Genomic DNA, 21,586 nt, shown 5'->3' with positions numbered 1-21,586 from the left:
ATCTCTCAAAATGTCTCCATAGTCGGTGTTGGGACAGGTGTCGCTGACATGCGTAAAGGATATTATTATTATAGGTTATTCTTCTATGTGTGGGGCCCCGGTAAAGTAGTTTGGTCTCTGTCCATGAGGTGGCAATAATTCACATGTGAAACAATGTGGATCTATTAGCATGCAGTTATCCTATGCTAACACTGGCATGGCAATTTTTATAAACCTACATACCACCATATTATCTTTTGGAAAGCAGAGTTTTTAAAATAGATATAGATGTCTCAGGAATGTGGGTCTCTTACAATACTTTGTGAGTAGTCATAGTCATACAGCATGGTTGTGTGTCTGATTATGCCTGCTGCATTACTGCCTGGTATACTGGTAAATTTTGGAATATCCACAGCTTTATTCTTTTGTTTATTCACTGCATTCGTTGCGACTGTCTTTTTTTCTTGTTCACTGTCTGTAATAGCCACCTTCCATTGACCAAAATAGTCTTCATTGAGGCAGTTGTCACCCTCAAATATCCAAAATTATTCAGCACAATTTAGGAGATTACCATTTTTTCATAATACATATCTATTGGACAAATAGCAATTTTGACCCCTGGGACAACACAAAATAGATCTTTATAAATAATTAAATGACCTTGAATATAAAAATGTGTGCAATGTTTAAATCTTGTATGTTTTGTAAATATTGCAGTTTATAGACGGCAATAGAAGCCTAGATCATATCCAAGAACTAGTTTTCCCAGTTAATAGTGGGTTCTGTTTTTTGTTTTTTTTTGCAGGTTTTTGTTGTAGGTGTCCTTGCTGGGGAGATTCACTCTCTCTATTTGTCCTGGTGTCCCTTTTTTTTAACCAGGACCAAAAGCAAGGGAAAATCCAAAATTAAAAGCAAGGGAAAGTCCAAAATTTCAAGTTGTCATCAGAATAGGAATAGTGAGAAACTCTTCCAATAAAAACACTTGTTCAGCGACAACCATTTAAATGTAGAATTATCTCACTTTTTGTCAACAGAGCAGAGAGTAAAGGAAAATTTCCCCAATGGGACAACAAATACAGATGTTTTCTACTATATTTAAAACAGAGAAAAAAAAATTTGGCTTTAGTTACACTTTAACTTTGGCAGACGTGTACTTTGTATTGACAATTCTATACATTGTCCTACATAAATCAATACTGTTCTTTTACCAGCTGAGCCCAGGAAAGGAAATGCCTTCCACCAATGCTAAGGTCATCTAGCAACACAGCAACGCAGGAGGATCAAACTGTGCTTTAAATGTCTCAACACAGATCTACATATACATACATAGTGAAGGTTACAATAATATAGGCAAGTGTTGTGTTCACCAACAGAGAGAGCTCTGGTAATATGAATAGAAGATAAGAAATAGGGATGTCTGACTGACTATCTCTACGCCCACTTGTACTGTACAAACAAATACACACAATCAGAGGGCTGGCAATCTCAGAGTCAGAACATTCCCAGGTCTGCTGTCCACTGATTCTTTCAACAACTACAAGGTAAGAAAAAAACCATTCCTTGCAAACACTACTATTAGACAGAAAAATCATCACAACCTCAATGAAAAAGAGATGATATTGAACCAATGTTGACATTTTAGTTATTATTTGGATAATTTCTATTCTTTAAAGTGTTCATTTTGAAATGAACACTTGGGGTTGAAATGTTGCCTTTGCTTTGGTCTATTTATTATAAAATGATAAACTCAAAGAAAAAAACTCCCATTGTAACATATGGATATTTTCAAGCCACAAAGCTAGATAGATAGATACATAGAACAAATCACTATATATTGAGTTTTATCCATAAGGTGCCTTCTGTTATATTTTTTTTATGGTTTACAGAATTTTGTAGTTAGGATTGTTAATAGGCAGTATCATAGTTGTATGTGTTTTTGCATATGTATTCTAAAGTTACCTATAAATATAAAACAATAGTTGGAAGATCCAAATGCTGCTTGGCTATTCTGGAGAACAATTAGCTTTAGAAAAACACAGTCAGAGAGTCTGTGTCTCAGAGTGTTCTTTGGTCTGCTTTACAAGAAGTGTACAGTAAATTAACATAATTGGGCAAATTATTTTTTTTTGCCCTGTATTTTTATTTGCGCTTGTTCCCTTTAGGATCAGCTTTTACCTGTAGCCTGGATTCTACTTCTCATGTCACTAGAACGAACACATTGTTTTGGGAAAAATATACAAGTATAATATCAGGAAGGTCCTCTGACATCCAAAGCAAAGATCTGTGTACCCCCTGCCCCACCAACTCCTATCACTCTTCCTCCACAATTATTAGCCAGGCCAATGTAGTGTAGGAACAGCGACTGTCTATCAATCCTGGGCTAGCTATCATATGGTGTCACAACATAGTTAGACCAGTGTGATAAAAAGCTTGGTAAAAAAAGAACAATGTTTCCTTAACATTATGATCACCATGTTTTTCCATATGAGAACTAATAGCTTATAACTCATTTTTAAATAATGAGACCAGCCCGTCTGACACTAACAACCATGCTGGATTCAAAGTCCCTTAAATCCCCTTTCTTCCCCATTCTGATACTCAGTTTGAACTTCAGCAAGTCGTCTTCACCACGTCCAGATGCCTAAATGCATTGAGTTGTTGCCATGTGATTGGCTGATTAGCAATTTGTGTTTACCAAGCAATTGAACAGGTGTATCTAATAAACTGGCCGGTGAGTGTGTGTGTATGTGTGTGTATATATATATACAGTCATGGCCGAAATTGTTGGCACCCTTGATATTTCTCCAGGAAATCATGTATTTCTCACGAAACGTATTGCATTAACACATGTTTTGCTATACACATGTTTATTCCCTTTGTGTGTATTGGGACAAAACAAAAAAAGGGAGGAAAGAAAGCAAATTCGACATAATGTCACACAAACCTCCAAAAATGGGCTGGACAAAAGTATTGGCACCCTTTCACAACTGCGGATAAATAAGAATGTTACAAGCATGTGATGCTCCTGTAAACTCACCTGGGGCAAGTAACAGGTGTGGGCAATATAGAAATCACACCTGAAAGCAGATAAAAAGGAGAGACGTTCACTTAACCTTTGCATTGTGTGTCTGTCTGTGCCACACTAAGCATGGACAACAGAAAGAGGAGACGAGAACTGTCTGAGGACCTGAGAACCAAAATTGTGGCAAAATATCAACAATCTCAAGGTTACAAGTCCATCTCCAGAGAACTAGATTTGCCTTTGTCCACAGTGCGCAACATTATCAAGAAGTTTGCAACCCATGGCACTGTAGCTAATCTCCCTGGTCGTGGACGGATGAGGAAAATTGATGAAAGATTGCAACGCAGAATAGTCCGGATGGTGGATAAGCAGCCCCAAACATGTTCCAAAGACATTCAAGCTGTCCTGCAGGCTCAGGGAGCATCAGTGTCAGCGCAAACTATCCGTCGACATTTAAATGAAATGAAACGCTATGGCAGGAGACCCAGGAGGACCCCACTGCTGACACAGAGACATAAAAAAAAGCAAGACTACAGTTTGCCAAAATGTACTTGAGTAAGCCAAAAGCCTTCTGGGAAAACGTCTTGTGGACAGATGAGACCAAGATAGAGCTTTTCGGTAAAGCACATCATTCTACTGTTTACCGAAAACGGAATGAGGCCTACAAAGAACAAAACACAGTACCTACGGTAAAATATGGTGGAGGTTCAATGATGTTTTGGGGTTGTTTTGCTGCCTCTGGCACTGGGTGCCTTGACTGTGTGCAAGGCATCATGAAATCTGAGGATTACCAAAGGATTTTGGGTCGCACTGTAGGGCCCAGTGTCAGAAAGCTGGGTTTGCGTCCAAGATCCTGGGTCTTCCAGCAGGACAATGACCCCAAACATACGTCAAAAAGCACTCAGAAATGGATGGCAAAGAAGCGCTGGAGAGTTCTGAAGTGGCCAGCAATGAGCCCAGATCTAAATCCCATTGAACACCTGTGGAGAGATCTTAAAATTGCTGTTGGGAAAAGGTGTCCTTCCAATAAGAGAGACCTGGAGCTGTTTGCAAAGGAAGAGTGGTCCAAAATTCCGGGTGAGAGGTGTCAGAAGCTTATTGATGGTTATAGGAAGCGACTGATTTCAGTTATGTTTTCCAAAGGGTGTGCAACCAAATATTAAGTTAAGGGTGCCAATACTTTTGTCCAGCCCATTTTTGGGGTTTTGTGTGACATTATGTCATATTTGCTTTTCTGCCTCTGTTTTATATTTGTTCCAATACATACAAAGGGAATAAACATGTGTATAGCAAAACATGTGTTAATGCAATACCTTTTTTGTGTGAAATACTTGATTTTCAGGAAAAATATCAAGGGTGCCAACAATTTCGGCCATGACTGTATATATATATATATATATATATATATATATATACTCACACATTTTTGTTATTTTTTTAACACAAACTAGGTGAAGTAAAGCAAGCTGCATTGTGCATTAGCAGAGGAAAAATAGCTAAAAAGAAGGGGAAGGGTTTAAAAATTGAGGTCGGTAAAGGGTTCATCATATAGGGGCCACTACCAGTGCTTCCCATTCACAGAGCAGGGCCCAATTGTCAAATTGACAGCCTAGACCCACATTACATTACATTGTAGGAGTCCTTAATCCAGTTTAATCAGCAGATTTTGGCATCTTTTTGACAGCCTGGTTGCACTCTTTGTATCAGGATCTGGTGTCAGTAATCCTGTCCCTATGTAATCTGTGGGGTTTGGCTGTCAATCTGACAGTCCACTGACAGCTGCACTTCCACTGCAGTATCCAAGAGATGTTCCTCATCTTCCAGTGCCTCACTTATGAAAGCAACTATAATAATAATTCCAGTACATTTGTTCTATAAGGTACCCTTTCACATAACATTGCAGCTATCCAATCCAACCATATTTGGTTAGACTGAACAATAAACTCATGTCTGACTTCTCTCTAATTCTGACAGCTGGCCACTATTGAGTAAAACAAATGATTGGACAAGTTCAAAAACATTAGCTCTGAATTCTATTTTTACTCCCTGATAAGCTGATGCCTTTCTGCTCTCTACTGGCACTTTAGACACAATTCAGAATATGACTGCATAGACAACCACTTTGTCAAATCAATGGGCAGCTTTAGATATCAACATGATAGACCCAATTATTGTTTGCATAAACCACACTGTTTCTGTCTTGAAAAAATGCAAGATGTATAGAATTGCATTTTATATGAACAAGCCCCATATTACTGCATATCAGGTGGTCCAAGCCAGGTAAAAAGCTATGCTCCAATTATGTAGATAGAACCTTTCCTACCTTGTTCCTATATGAGCTGTGCTAGCAGTCAGCATAAAGTAGTGCATGGTATATGTATTTGCAAAACTGTCTGGATTCTCATATTAGCTAGAGGGAAAGCTAAAATAAATTACTGTACCTATGAACCAAAACAATTGGTTGTGAATGCATGTAAAGAATACTCATTAATATTATGCTTCAGTTTCGATCACAGGCGAAGTTTAGCAGATAAACAGCCCCTTGATATGATAATCATTGATTAGCATGGAGGAAAGGATAGTATAACCTTTAAAATTGGCAGTGTCAACCCACCTGGTTTGCAGCTGCAAATGCATTTGAGGGTTATATCGCCTGATCTAAAAGCCTCATTTGGTGCCAATGTAGCCTCTGGCTTGCAGCCCCATTGAGCCAAAGTAGCCATCTGGGACCAGGTATTCTTGGTGTCGCACAGAAAGCTGTGTCTCCTTCCAACTGCTCATAGGACACTATATCAGGGAGCAAGGAGGTCTCTGGTTGACCACATCAGCATCCAGACACATAACATTTGTTCAACATTTCAATAGAAAATTAAGAGCTTTGAGCTGCAGATGTAGCAGGTTTTTGTTTACCCTCTAGAGGGTGTCACTGTGCCAATCCTCACCCAGTCAAGAGGGCTGAGGGATGGGGGTTAGAAGTGTGAATGTTTATGATATTTCAGGTGCCACTTCCACAATGTCACTTTTCTAATTTCAGTATATCCACATTTCCATATAACCATGTTTTACAGTCTGAAAACCAACCATAGAATGAAATCACAACTTGATAAAGACTAAACATTATATAACCCAGGTGCACTTAGGAGATGCAAAGTGATCAATTTGTCTTCTGTACATAATATAGCATAGTCATGTTTGGTCTTGAACTCACTTGTATTCTGATTATACTTATTTTTTAAACACTTGTTTGTAATTAAGCCTGAATTAACAGACATCCTGCTAATGGTTTATAAGGCATCCATTTAGCCATTTATGACTTGGTTTATTGACAGGCTGTGTGGATTCTGGCTATACAGGATTTATGATACTTATAGAATTTTTATAATCTTCTGCTAATGAAATGTAATGGGATTTATTATAACCTGCTTGCCTCCAGCTGAGTTGTATTCTAGTGAGGGGTTTATATTAAATGTGTCTCACAAACAAGATTTTAAATCCTGTCGCTGACTTGTGCATTTTTTAAGCAAAAGGAGTGCACTCTGTTCAGAACTTTTTACTCTGTGGAGTTAATTGGACCTCATTATTGTCACAGTCTGGAGGAGAGAGCATTCCCGAGGACATGAGCTTAGGAGGCAGGGAGTCTGTCAGGAATCAGAGTGTGGGGAAAACGTGGAATGAACATGCATAGAGCAAAGTAGCCAGCCCCAGCCTACTCTGCAATAAAGAAGCAGATGCGTGGTCCGTACTAATCAGCTCCACTAGATCCTAGGAAGATGTGAACAAGAAGCCCTAGAAGACACAGCATAGAGACCCCACCATCAGTATTTGAGAGAGACAGAAACCAGAGGCATTGTGGCCTACTTCTATCCACATTCACCTAGCCTACAGGACTGGCCATCAGTGGACAGACTGCTAAGAATAGTAGATAGGCCCAACTTTTATTGTATTCCCTTATATTCTTCTTTAAAGATAAGTACTGCTGTGGTTGTTCCATTGCTATTAGTAAGATTGCTCTCCTCTCATCTTCCTAGTTAGTACTGGAAGGGTCATTAAAAGGAAAATGAGTGTAATAAACCTTCTTATAACAAAGCAACAAAACAGTGGGGGAGAATGGTGAAGGTGAGTGTCAATGGGTGGGGTGGGGTGTTCTGTGGCTCAAATACAATGATGAAAGGCCACTTGTCACATATGGAAAAAGTGTGCTAATTCCCATTGTGATATGGGGGACATTGAGCAAAGTGGTAAATGCGTTTTTATAGTGAGTCCACGGCAGTTGGCACTTGGGTTTAAGAATATGGCAGGGAACAGACAAAAAGTCCTTATAAAAGTAGGTTTCTCACGAAGGAATCCTCCTTCAGGAACTAACAATGAAAAATACCAAGCCACTTGGCTCTTTAGTCAGCAGCTGCTCACTTTGGTTTCCCCGACCATGGACTCCTCAGACTCGCTCAGTCTGTGCTTTCAGTACTACTGATCAGGCCATATTCGTGGCCTCACTGCATAGGGTTCTTCCAGCACCCCGGACTCTCCCATTTCTCGGGAACACAGGACTCCCTTCGGCCCCCTCTGTGAACTTGCTAGTCAACGCAGCTTTCCCGATCTCTCTGGACCCAAGCAGCCATCTTGACTTTCCCAGTCCTATGGGCAAGAAGTACTCCCAATAAAGAGTCACGTCTCCCGAGCAGGTCACCCTTCCTGGCTGGAGCACAACACTATCTTCAGACACAGTCTGTGTCTCTGAATGGCAGCAACTGCTCTGACCTATGCTCAGACCTGGCTTTTAATCATCCTGCCCACCTGTGCACATACTGTTACTATCACACCATGTAAATATCTTTTGTTTTAAATAAACCATGCTGTTGTTTAAAAGTGGAAAATGTTCTTTTTTTGTCTCTTTTTTTTTTTTTTCTTTGGTTCGGCCAAATCTTGAGTATGCCATCTAGTTTTGGTCACCAGTCTCAAGGTAGTATGTCACTGAGCTAGAGAAAGTCCAGATAATGGTAACAAAGCCAATATGGGAGCTGAAGGACCTCAGTTGTGAGGAACAACTACAAAAATAAATGTATTCTTCCTGGAGAAGAGACGCTTGGGAGGGGATATGATCACAATACATAGGGAGAAAACTGTTTAAACTAATGTTTCTAAAGAAGACACATGATCACACAACGAAGTAGGATGAGAAGTGGTTCAATCTTAAAAAACTGCATTAGGGGTTCTTTACTGTTAGAGCGGTAAGGATGTGGAACTCCCTTCCACTGTTTGTGGTGTCAGCGTGGAGTTTGGAAACATTCAAAAAACATTTCTAAGCAAACACAATGTACTAGGATACTGAAAATTATAGTGACATAAACACACACATTCAGGTTGCACTGGATGGACCAGTGTCTTCAACCTTACCGACTATGTAACTATACTGTATGTAAATTCTTCAGAGTATTTACTCAGATTTATTATACTCTTGCCAGCAATCCCTGGCTGCTATAATATTAAAAACCCAACCATTTGTGCAGAAAGGCAGATTAGGGAGTGAGTCAGCATTATGTTTTCATATGTAACTGCCGCAATTTTAATCTATTAGCGTGTACTGGACATCAGATACGCTTTGGGAACATGTTTGGGATGACGATAAGGAATAATGTAATTAGAGTGAACAGATTACAATGTCAACAATCAATTAGGGCTATCATTGGCATGCTGATAGTAGAGATAATGTGGCCTTATTGGAGAAAGTCTTTTATTGTACAGACAAATGCTCAGCATATTAGACACTCAGAGTTAAAACAAATGCTGAATGTTATTTTTCTAAAGCTGTTCATACACGAAAGCATGTGATTAAAGACTAGTGTTTTGTTTAAAACTCAATCCGCTGGCAATATGCCCAATATGCTTCCACTGGTTGGTAATTTGGACTGTTTCCCAGTACACGTCTTCATATAGTATAGTTTGTAACTTCCAAGACCCCTGCCTGCACTTACTAACCACCAGTCAGAGGTGGAATACTCTAATGGTAATATGGTAATTCCTTGTTTGAATGAATGGAAGCATTCACAGTAAATACAGTCAAAATTGCTGCTTTTTATAATTTGTCAATATAAATATACATATTGAATATACATTATTTATATATATATATATATATATATATATATAAATTACATCATGTCTGTGCTATATAATGCCTGTTCATACTGCCCTAACCCATTTTACATTCCAAATGTGGAAACCTGCACAGGGCTTAGAAGGCCTGCCCTTATCTGACACCACTACAGCCTGTGGTAATATAGGCATTATTATGTGTTCCCTGTTCCTGGAAGTCTTTCTCAAGAGAGAGTGTTGACAGGGTGAGTATCAGCATTCTATTGTGCCTCCTGTGCAGATCACTTGTTTCTTTGCTGGGTATAGGAAAAGTAAATGTTCTTTTTACCCCAATGCTTCCCCAAGGATCCATTTCCATTTGTGCGGTCCATTCATGCACATGCTCTGATTATTTTGCATGTTAGCATGCATTGCATTATGATAGCCTATTAAAAATAATGAAATGTACCAAAAAGTCCCAAAAATTATATATAATATGCCACAAAATATTTGCTGCAACACACTGCAATGCACTTTAGTGCACTGCCATGCATGTTTTTGCAATGCAGAAATGTAAATTGGCCCTCAAGGTTTTAGCAATCTAACTCCTGATATTAGCTAAAAAAGTGTGGAGCATGCAGCTCGCCAAATTCTGAACACTTAGATGCTTGTCCAATAAAGTAGATATTGCTTCACAGTTTAACTCCCAGTGGCTGCATTAATAATCGCCAGCATCAGTATTAGTGGAAGCAAAAATAAACCCTCCTTTTATGGGGTCAGTAGAAATATAAATGATCCACCCCTCTTTCATTGGTGGTCAGTATTGGGTTGAGACTGTACTTTTACTGTCAGCCAGAGATCACTCTGTCTAACAGTTGCCACGTGGAGGTAGCGAGTGTGGAGCACCCCCTCCCCTGGAATACTGCTTTGACTCATTTTGTTACATAGGGATAGTGAACCTGTTGACATAACAGACAAAAAATGTAAAGTCCACGATGAAATCCGATTCACTATTATTGTTGTTGTTATTATTATTATTATACAGTATTTATATAGCGCCAACAGTTTGCTCAGTGCTGTACAATGGGGGACAGTACACGAGACAGCACAGTAACAATACAATACAATAGACGAGGGTTTCGAGGGGCCCTGCTGCTTGGAGCTTACAATCTAGGAGGGAGGGGATAGTGGGGGCTGGGGGGAAAACTAGGAGCTCGGTTTTGGAAAGGTTTAATTTGAGGAAGTGGAGTGACATCCAATCTGATATGTCGTTCAGAAGGCTAGTGATTCGGGCGGAGACTGAAGAGGTGAGACGAGGGGTAGAGAGGTAGATTTGTGTGTCATCGGCATAGAGATGGTAGTTGAAGCCGTGGGAGTGTATCAGTTGGCCAAGGGAGGAGGTGTAGATGGGGAAGAGAAGGGGCCCGAGGACAGTACCTTGAGGGACCCCAACAGAGAGGGGGAGTGAGGGGGAGGTGGCAGCATTATAGGTAACACTGAAGGAGCGCAGTGATAGATAGGAAGAGAGCCAGGAGAGAGCGGAGTCTCTGAGGCCAAGAGAGTGTAGTTTGTTGAGGAGGAGGGGGTGGTCGACCGCGTCGAAAGCCACGGAGAGGTCGAGGAGTAGGAGCACTGAGTTGTGGCCATTAGCTTTGGCGGTTAGCAGGTTGTTGGTGAGTTTGAGTAGGGCGGTTCGGTGGAGTGAAGGGGATGGAAGCCAGACTGTAGGGGATCAAGGAGGTTATTGTCGGTGAGGTGGGAACTCAGGTGATTATAGACTAAGCGCTCAAGGAGTTTGGATGTAAATGGCAGCAGGGAGATGGGTCTAAGGTTGTTTAGGTTGGTGGGATCCAGGGAGGGTTTTTTAAGTATGGGAGTGATGTGTGCGTGCTTCAGAGGGTAGGGGAATGCGCCAGTAGAGAGGGAGAGATTAAAGATGTGAGTGAGGGAGCGTAGGATGGGGGAGGAGGGTGATCGTAGGAGTTGTGTGGAGACAGGGTCAAGGGGGCAGGTGGTAAGGCGAGCTTCAGGGAAGACCTTAGTGACCCTTCAGTGGTAGCAGGGTCGAAGGAGTGGAGTGTTGAGGGGGTTTTAGTGTGAGGAATGTTGGGTGGGGTGGAGGTCTGAACAGTGGTAAGAACGAAGGAAAGGAGTGTTGAGGGGGTTTTCGTGTGAGGGATGCTAGGTGGGGCAGAAGTCTGAGCAGTGGTGATGTCCCTACGAATTTCGTCGATCTTGCTTTGGAAGTGGTTAGCAATCTCGTGGGCGGTGAGTGAGGTACTGGGTGGAGGTGGGGGCGGAGAGAGTAGAGAGTTAAAAGTAGAGAAGAGCCGGCGAGGACTGGAGGAGGGGGTATTGATGAGGGTTACAAAGTAGGCTTGCTTGGCAGCGTGGAGGGAGGAGGTGTAGGTGCGGAAGGTGGACTTATATCGGGTAAACACTTGTTGGGATCTGGTTTTGCGCCATAGTCGCTCCAGCGTACGACTGCGGCGCTTGAGATTTTTGGTATGGTCATTCTGCCAGGGTTGAAGCAGTCAGGGTCTAATGTTTTGTGTGGTTAGGGGTGCTAAGGAGTCAAGAGCGGCTGACAGTGAGTTGTTATAAACAGTAGTGGCCAGGTCAGGGCAGGAGAGGGGAAGGATACTGTCATAAAGTTGGTCAGCTTCAAAGTGGAAGGGGGCAGGGTCCAGGTTTTGCATCTTTTTTGCATCTTTTAAATCAGGCAACAGCAGACTCTGACAATAATGAAATCTGACAATCCCAAACTAATAGAAAGTGGAGATGACAGAGAAGTCATGCTGAGCACAGTGCCATTTCTCCATAATTTGCAAGTCAGTGACAAGTGATGAGCTTTATATCTTGTGTGTGTATGGGGACAAGCAAAGTTGTAAGACACATCTCATATAACCCCCCCCCCCCCCTAAAATAATCGTTGTAAGACAGATCAGGTTGGAATCATAAACAGAACATAGCAGGGTCTGCAAGTTCTCAAAAAGTACTCTAAGGCATCCGATAAATAATTGGGCACCTTCATTAAGCATAAACCTTCATTAAGCCAGAGCCTACTAATAGCTATGGTAAATGGTGTGAAACCATACAATTGCTGGTCTGACATTTTCTTTATTTGCAAAAAAACCTGAATACATCCATATTCTATAAATCCTTATAATTTACTTGATTCATTACAATTGTCTACCCAAATGTATAAGAAAAAAACAAACAATCAGTTTGATACCAGCCATGTCTACAGTATGTCTTAATTTCCAGAATATGACCTGGTCACATTATACCCCCTGCGTGATGTGCGTATCCTGATTATACCATGTTGGGACTTTAGTAAACCATAATTTCATTTTGTACAATATATTGGTTAACATAAAAAAAATGATTGTCTGGAAATATTGATGTATTTAGAAAATCTGTCCTTGGAGGAGTGTCTGCTGAAATATTATAATAAACTTCATCATAAAACACACCTCTTGATTTGGTAGAGGTTGGCTCAGTGAAATCCTCAAGGGTGTCAAACTGGTGGCCCTCCAGCTGTTGCGAAACTACAAGTGCCATCATGCCTCTGCCTTTGGGAGTAATGCTTGTAACTGTCATTCTCGCAATGCCTCATGGGACTTGTAGTTTGGAGACAGCTGGAGAGTCGCCAGCTTGATACCTGTGCTAGAGGGTCCAAAAAACATTGCTGCTATTGACAGCTAGGAACTCTCCACTCCATCAAAACTGTGCACAAATGCTGAGTCAGTTATAAGAGCCAGCAATTCATTAGTGTATCAACACTCTGAAGTGACACAGGAAGCAAAATCCAGGCAAACCTTGCCAATTACCTTTCATTTTTAATCCCATTTGTTTTACTGCTGTGGTGGTCATTAAGCTGATTATTTAACTGCTCTAAATAAGAAATTTAAAGAAAACCTTGCCTTTTTGAAGAACCCATATTTTTAGCTCTGTTACCTTCCTGTCTGACGTGACAGTGAGTTTCGCAGACATTTCTTAAAGTCAAAATTGTTACAACTCTAACAAACTCATGTTTTTCTATCATGCCTATGCACTGAGATATGACTACTGTTCAACTGTTATCTTTGTTATCCTTCATAACATTTCAATAAAAATGTTAAAATATATAAAACATGCTGTAAATGGTGCATGTTTCTATTACAACACATGATGGCAGCTACTGTTTGAAGGATAATTGTGGAGTTGACCACCCCAGTGACAATCCCTCTGAACCCACTGCTGCTTAGAATGCTTTTCTACAAACTGGAAAATCTCTGCACAGGATGAGGCTGGATCTGTCGTACTGAATTCTGGCTATAAACACCCACTAATTATTGAGCTGAACTAGAGAAGTGAGTCAATTGGTTTCATGAGATTGGACAGGTTGACAAATTTTATGGTGCACAGGAAAATCACATTTTACCAATTTTGTTTTAAAATGTTTGTGCTGGATTCTTTCTTAGATATTAATATTTATAGGTAAAGTTGATCCAGGGATTTTTTTTCTCTGCAGGAGCAAATTGGATCATGCTTTGCTGGATTTTTTTGCCTTCCTCTGGATCAACTGTGGGTATAGGATTATAACTTTTTTTCTTTTAATGGTTGAACTGGATGGACTTTTGTCTTTTTTCAGCCAGACTAACTATGTAACTATGTAGCTTGTCACACGGGAGTGCCTTGGCAAACTTACATACAGTTTAGGCACAATTAACATTTCTAAATGTGTTCTTATAACATATCAAATCTTCATTTTTTAGTTTAAAATTTTCATCCTTGTTACCTTAATAATTAAATTCTTGTTTTGGATAGATGTTGGTGAACTGATGGCCTAATATATCTTAGATATTCTGATGATAAAACCTATGTTTCAGAGTTTACCATGGTCTCTATGGCTAAAACATTAAATTAATTTATTTTACATTATATAGAATGCTAAACAAGGAATCAGATGCCTTTTCTGGCTTTTGTTGGTGAGAATGACTTTCCCCATATGGCCCTACAGAGTGGGTAACAAACTATTGCAGGAAAAAGATTCCTTAAGCTGGTCAGAGATCAATCGAAATTCAGCCAGTTCAGCAGAGATTTGTGGATGTGTGAATCCGTTGTTTTTTTTTTTTTTTTTTCGATCAGCCCCCTGGAAATCCATTCATGGTCAGCTTTGGTGTCTTTCAAAGATAAAAGAAACCAGCGTGTGATTCATTATACAATTTCAAAACCTAAAACAGAGATATCAGTTTAGGGCAGAATTGAGTGCTAATCAGAGAGAAATTTCACCACAAATTTGAATATAATGGATGTTTTCTCTCTCTTTTTTTCCACACAGGATGAACCACTCACTTCTCACTGACAAGTTCTCCACAGCCCTCAATTTTCAGAAACTTATAATGAATAAATGTCGACATGTACCTGACATTACACCCTTTCTTGGAACATCTTACAGCCTGGTGATCGTCCTGGGCTTGCTGGGAAATAGCTCCTTGATGTATGTACTCTTTCGAAGAAAAGAAAAGGGCAATGTGACTAACATTCTTATTGCCAATCTAGCCTTCTCTGACATTCTTGTAGGAATCTTCTGCTTACCCTTCACTGCTGTCTACACCATCATGGATTACTGGATGTTTGGTCGGTGCTTATGCAAGACCACCAATTTTGTCATGTGTGCATCAGTTACAGTATCAATCATGATCCTAGCCCTCATTGCTTTGGAAAGACACCAACTTATCCTGCACCCAACTGGATGGAAACCTAGTGTCATCCAAGCTTACATAGCTATACTACTTGTTTGGGGTGTGGCTTCTCTTCTAGCTGTGCCATTGGTCAATGCTGTAGATTTGACAGATGGCATTCACAAAAATATTTCAAATGTTTTGGACTCACTTGCAGACAAGTCTGTTTGCTTGGAGAAGTGGACCTCTGTTCAGGAGAGGAGAGCATACACTGTGACAATTTTGCTCTTGCAGTATGTCGTGCCACTTTGCTTCATAATATGTTGCTACCTCCGGATATCTGTGTATTTGCGCCGTAGGGAAGGTCTGTTAGGAAGGAGCTATAGCCACATGAGAAGAATCAACATTATGTTAGGGTCCATGCTTGGAGCATTTGCCATTTGCAATTTGCCACTTCATATTTTTAATATTATTGTGGAATGGAACCACCAATTGATTTCTGTGTGCTACCACAACCTTATCTTCTCCTTGTGTCATTTGTTAGCCATGATTTCGACTTGCATCAATCCTGTCATCTATGGTCTCCTTAATAGTAACGTGAAGCAAGAAGTAAAGTTATTGGTTGAGAGGTGTGTAGGGCGGACACAGAGGCGGCCTAAAACCCAGGAAGAACCAGAAAAGCATCCTCTTGCCATCAAATGTGGTTCAGCTTTGCCTGGTTCTCCAAGTTCAGATCATGGAAGAAATGTGTGTTAAGAGGCAGCATATGAGCAGTTAAATTCACTGCAAGAAAATTACACAGATGCAAAATAATAACATCGTAAGCAGGGGTGGACTGACAACTCATGGGGCCCCTGGGCAATATGGGATCATGGGGCCCCTGTGTCCTTGCCCAAACTCAAAAAAGCCTATGAAAAAGGTACCAGGGGCATCTCATGGGGCCCCCTACTGACCCCGGGCCCTCAGGCAGTGCCCGAGTTTCCAAATGGTCAGTCCGCCCCTGATCGTAAGATATATATTACATGTACTTATACATTAGATATAAATTTGGTGGACTTGTAACAATTGAAATGCTAATGCTCACACGTATGAAGATATCAAAGTCATGTTGTGACATATAATATCAATGACTTGTTTATGTACATACATCCTGGGAGTCTTTATAAATTCATGAAGCAGAACTCAATCAGGTGACCAACTTATTGCACTTCTTAGAGCACCAGGACTTAAGGAAGCACGCAATGATCAATAGTAACTGAATCAGGAAACTCACTAAGCTGGCTACTGTTGATTCTCCTTAATATTTCCTGCAGATTTACAGAGATTCAACCAATTCTCATGTTCTCAAGTCATGATTTATGAATTGCATAATTTTAAACAGACCAGACACACGTGCATGCAAAATTTCAGGAGAGTTGATTCCACTGCTTTTTCAGTTTGCTCATAATTATTCTGCTGGTAATTCCCCATTAGCTTTTGACATGTATGGGTGGTAATAAGGATCAGGCCCATTTTCCAGCAGCTCCTAGCAAAATCAGGCATTTTGCATTATCACACTAAGCTTAGATCTAGTATACTTTAATAATAGATCTAAGCTTAGTGTTATACTTTAATAATAACACAAAACATGTCTCTGGTCTACAGCCACCATTGTAACTGCACAGTCAAGTGTAGGAAGATTGCCTTACTGCTATTCATTGTAAGACTATGGGAATTTTCTATCCATCCATCCATCTTGGTCCATAGAGGTTTCCATTTATTGTACAGCTTCACATTTGGCCTGTGAGTAACTTTGACTTGACTTGAACTGTTTTTGTAGTGTCTATACTCTGCATTTAGAGTTCATTCATGCTTATGGAGAAAACGTTTCTGACCAGGATGGAGTTCTACGTTAGATACGTTTATGGAGGTGATTGGATTTTCTACCTAAAGTGTAGCTGTATCGTAAACAGGAAAGCCCCTTTTAGGGTATCATACATGTCACAGCAACGATATATATATGTTAATTATGTGAGCACTTGTACAGTATCCATTTCAATGCCCTTTTATTATAATCTACAGTATGTATATGTTTGATACTCGTATTAAAAATAGTTGACACTTTCATGTGTAATTACTTTCTAATGATTTTGATTACCATGTTCATGTGGCAATTTATACAATAGTGGTTTGCTTTTCAGATAAGTGAGAGTGAGACTATTGCCTTTTTTACAAATACAGTATATAATTTACAAGAAAACTGTAACACTTTTAATAACCCCAGATTATAACAATTGATGATGATTGAGTTTTCCTCTACTCACTTTTTGTAATGTCCTCAGTTTTAACCATAAGTAACTAGCTTAGACTGACCATACACTAGTAGAATTTCTTTTGACATTTTTAATTTTTGGAACATTTTTTCCATTCTCTTTGGTTAGTGGGGTATAATCCACATTTGTTTTTGACCGTACTGATAAGAAAATTGTAAGAAACAAAATGAAAATTTTTGCTTGAATGAACACATTTCTAACAGTGAATGTGTTTTTTGTTCAGGGAAATTCCATTCATAACAAAATCAAATGTTAAAAGCAAACTAAATGTTGAAGTACTTTCAAACAACGTTTGTTAAACACTCCCTCACTGGTGCTGGACAGGTTTCGGCTATCTTCATTGGCAGGTGCAGGATGATGTCACTCCTGCACATGTGAACAAGCTAGTGATCCCACAGGATCATCCGCTCCGCTGTAAACTTAACTGCTCTGTCGCAGCTCATTTTACAGTCCAGGGATCATTGTGAGCAGGTAGGTAGGTGTGTTTTATTGCAGAAGTGACATTGCATGTCTCTTCTGCAATAAAATACCTGCCTGCTCATATTGTATCATAGCAGAACTTTACTTAGTCTATGTTGGCATTATCAAATGTATTGACAAGATTTTACACACCAACAATCGTTTAAAAATCCTAGCAGTGTATTTCCAGCTCTAGTCTATAAAAAAAATATTGTCATCTAGCCCATATCTCCCAACTTTGTGAGATGGCAAGAAATAACATATTATAACACCAATTTTAAAATCAAGGACATTATCCTATCATGTCCCTAATTATGTAGACTGTAGCACTACAACCATAGGAGATGCTGTATGATTGCCTAGGGTTCTTTTCCCAATAGTTGCAAGGCAGCCAAGAACAAAGTTCAAGTCACTCTTAAGGCTCATTAACCAGTCTAGGGGTATGATGTTTTGAGGATTTAATGAAATCTTGAACGTGGATATGTAGAGGGTAACTGTAGGATACTCCAGTAAGTTCTAGCAACACTAATCTTCCTTTTAGAAGTGTGAGCATGAGTCCTTTCAGAAAATATTTGACTGTGCTTTTTAGGAACACTATAATAGTGCATTCCCTTTAGGTAGAACTGAAATAGGCTGACTCTATTGCAAGAAGTATTGCAGCAGCACACAGTCTCAAGGATTTCTCACAGAGATCTGTACTCGCTAATGTCCTTAGATAATAGGGTGCCTCCTTCCAATATCTTCCAGATTCCAAAATCCTCTTGTTCAGCTTCAGCAAAGTAACTGTAGAATGGGTCCCCAGACCAGCAGGGTGAGGACCTTGATGAGCAGCAGAAAGCAGGAGCAGGTGCTGACTGCCCAAGAGGGCAGCATGCCCTCTAGGCTAGACTTTCCCTCTCCAGGACAAGACAAGACTGTTTTAAGTCTCAAACTATTTATACAGTTTCCCATCACTCATCTATGCTATCTTCCTACAGGGATTGGCTGATATAGTATATTTGTTCAGGCTGTTCATTTGCCTCACTTCTCACCTATGTTCCAGAACCATACAGTAGGTTCTAGAATGCAGGAGGAGTAATCAAACCTGCAGCCTGTAAAATAGAGAACTCACTGTGGCAGAGAGTCCCAAATGAACTCTGGGAAAGTCCTGTTCAGTGTTTATACATCTCCCAGGTTCCTGACCTATACCTTTAGGGATCTCTGATATGAGGTCCAGTGCAGGGTTTACCTCTCTCCATAGGCAATAAAATCCACCTGGGACCTGTAGCCAGAGCTCTCAGCCTGGGAATCAGACAAGTCCTGTCTGGAGAGCTGAAAGGTTGGTGGAAACTAGCTGTGTATGTTGTGGCTGACAAGTGGTAGGCTTGATTGGTCTGATAGTTAGGACCTGCATTACTGTGTAATGAGAGCCGGGACACAGCTAGGTTTTGTTTGATATTTTCTTGCCCTGTTTATTTTGGTTAAACAATGTACAGCACTTTGTATATCATTGTGGAAATAGCACTAATAAACACCTTCACTGTTTGCCACTAATCTCACTGAATTTGGTATCTGTGCCTGAAAGACTGCTTACCCCAGGAAGCATACTGTATATCCCAGCTGCCTATCCCGAGCTCACAACACCTAAACAATTACATGCAGCTGTATAGCAAATGCAATGATTTAGAGGTTTAATGAAATGTTTAGTGTAGTGTAACCCTCTTAATAGTTAGAAAAAAAGTGTTTATGACTTTGGTACATCAGAGCCGGTAAAGGATAGAAGGACTTGATTACCAAAAAGGGGAAATCCCTCCAAATGAAAGACAGTTGGAAGCTATGACCCAGCCTGTTTTCTCTATATAGGAAAAATACAGAAAAGGGTGAGTTACAGCATTGCAATTTCTAGTCTCTGGTTATCTCTTCAATATGCTTGATGCTGTGGAGAATACTGACTGATAGAGTTAAGCTGGCCATAGATATACATATTTTTTTCTGTACGTCAAATCTTTTTGTACCATTTTAGAGGTACAATGAATGAATGGGTAAAGCTGGGAGATGGTTCACAAATAGCTTAATAGATCCTAATGGATCAACAATGGCTTAAATTGGTATGTGGCAGCACAGTGGCTGAATGGTTCACGTTTCCACCTGGCAGCACTAAGGTCTTTGCTTCGAATCACAACCATGGCACCACCTGCCTGGAGTTTGCAATTTCTCCCTGTGCTTGCCTGGATTTCCTATGGGTACTTCTGCTGCTCACACTCCAAAGACATGCTGGTAGGTTAATTGGCTCCTGTCTAAATTAGCCCTAATATATATATATATATATATATATATATATATATATATATGACCTTAGATGTATGCTCGTTGAGGGATGGGGACTGTATGATCTATAATGTGAATGTACAATATATACAGTATATGTAAAGCGCTAAGTACATTGCTGGTGCTATATACAGTACCTGTAATAAATACATTTTCAATGAATGTATAAAATGTGTGTATAGCCAAAATATAAAAAAAATTGGCTAGAGATGGGAAGAGTTAAAACCCCTGTCAGTTTACGTTTTGTCATCTATGTTCCATTTAATAGATTTCTCTTTACGACCTGTCCTGGAAACACCCTAAGAAGTGAGAGATAATCTCTAGAAAGTGAGGCAGTCCCCCCTTCTAAACGGTTGTTACTTCCTGTATTGGTAAGAGTTGTAACATTTGAGATTTTTCCTCATTTTCAGTCCCAGGGCCATTGGTCACCAATACAAATAGAGAGGATAAATCTCCCCAGCCAAGACTGTAATAAAAGACAGTAATAAAAACCTGACAGTCTCTATCTCTTTCCTATTCTATCCAAAACAAAAAAAAACAACTTTTGGCTAAACGCATGCATTAAACCTTCCATTGAGTACTGATAAAAAAATATGTACTGTCTAATAAGAGCCAGATCCTTCAAACCTCCCATCCTAAGCTAGCAAAACAGAATTTTCATTGTCTGTCATTGTCACTTAGACACCAGTGTTAGTATTTGCACCATGTTATTAACCACTTCCCGCCCGGACCATTGTAAAATTATTGGCGTGCGGGACTTTCATAATTTCGGGTGGACATCATATGATGTCCTCCGAGAATGCACCTCATGTGCGGCTGCACTGCAGCGTGTTCTGTCCAGGGGCGGACTGGCAACTCATGGGGCCCCGGGCAATAGGGGATCATGTGTCCTTGCCCAAACTCAAAAAAGCCTATGAAAAAGGTACCAGGGGCATCTCATGGGGCCCCCTACTGACCCCAGGCCTTCGGGCAGTGCCCAAGTTTCCAAATGGTCAGTCCGCCCCTGGTTCTGTCATCGGCTGTGTCACAGCTGATGACATAACTGGGCTGCTGCCGGTACCATGTGGTCACTGTGACCAATCACAGCAGATCACATGACAATTTTAAGCAATGAATGGTTTCAATTCATGTCATTCATTGTGTACAATTGTGTTGCTAGCTGTGATTGGTCACAGTGATTACATGGTACAGGCAGGACCTATCACAGCCCATCTGTACCTTGTGAATAGCTGTGGTCAATCACAGCGAATCACAATACACACTGAATTAATCAATTGCATTCAGTAACATTGAATTCACTGTTAAAAGCAATCATAATGTGTAAAAATACAAAAAAATCTGGATCACTTCCCTAGAGTAGTACAATATTACTATGGTAACACTGTATTGCACTGGTCATAGTGTGTTAAAAAAAACACAAAAAGCCCCAGTATGATGAAACTGTACTGCACTGTTGACAGTATGTAAAAAAAAAATAGTGATAAAAGATTTTTTAAATTTTTTCACTTTCCAAAAAATTATGATAAAAAAAATTACAATTTCAAAAAACAAGCCTCTTACTAAATACTTTGGACTGTCTACTTTCCAAATAGGGGTCATTTGTGGGATATTTACACTATTCTGACATTTTTGGGCCTCAAGAAATGGGATAGACTGTCAGTAGATTAGAATTGATTGATTTTCAAATATATACCATTGTTTGTGGACTTTAACTTTCCTACAGGCTAAATAGTATATACTGATTTGGGTTATTTTCACCAAAGAAA

General features: G+C 40.0%; 1 protein-coding gene across 1 annotated transcript; it reads left to right on the top strand.

Annotated features, from left to right (window-relative positions):
* Positions 1-1,442: 1,442 nt before the first annotated feature.
* On the top strand, positions 1,443-19,046 carry LOC149454421 (neuropeptide Y receptor type 4-2-like). Its single transcript, XM_089687560.1, has 2 exons — positions 1,443-1,520; positions 14,400-19,046. The coding sequence occupies exon 2, from the start codon at positions 14,401-14,403 to the stop codon at positions 15,496-15,498; it is 1,098 nt and encodes a 365-aa protein (XP_089543686.1). The 5' UTR covers positions 1,443-1,520; position 14,400; the 3' UTR covers positions 15,499-19,046.
* Positions 19,047-21,586: the final 2,540 nt, after the last annotated feature.

The sequence above is a fragment of the Staurois parvus genome, unplaced genomic scaffold, assembly GCF_062004578.1.
Source record: "Staurois parvus isolate SC_StPar_1 unplaced genomic scaffold, SC_StPar_1.0 ptg000430l, whole genome shotgun sequence".
Classification (NCBI taxonomy): Eukaryota; Metazoa; Chordata; class Amphibia; order Anura; family Ranidae; genus Staurois; species Staurois parvus.
This window is presented reverse-complemented; position numbering and strand designations above follow the sequence as displayed.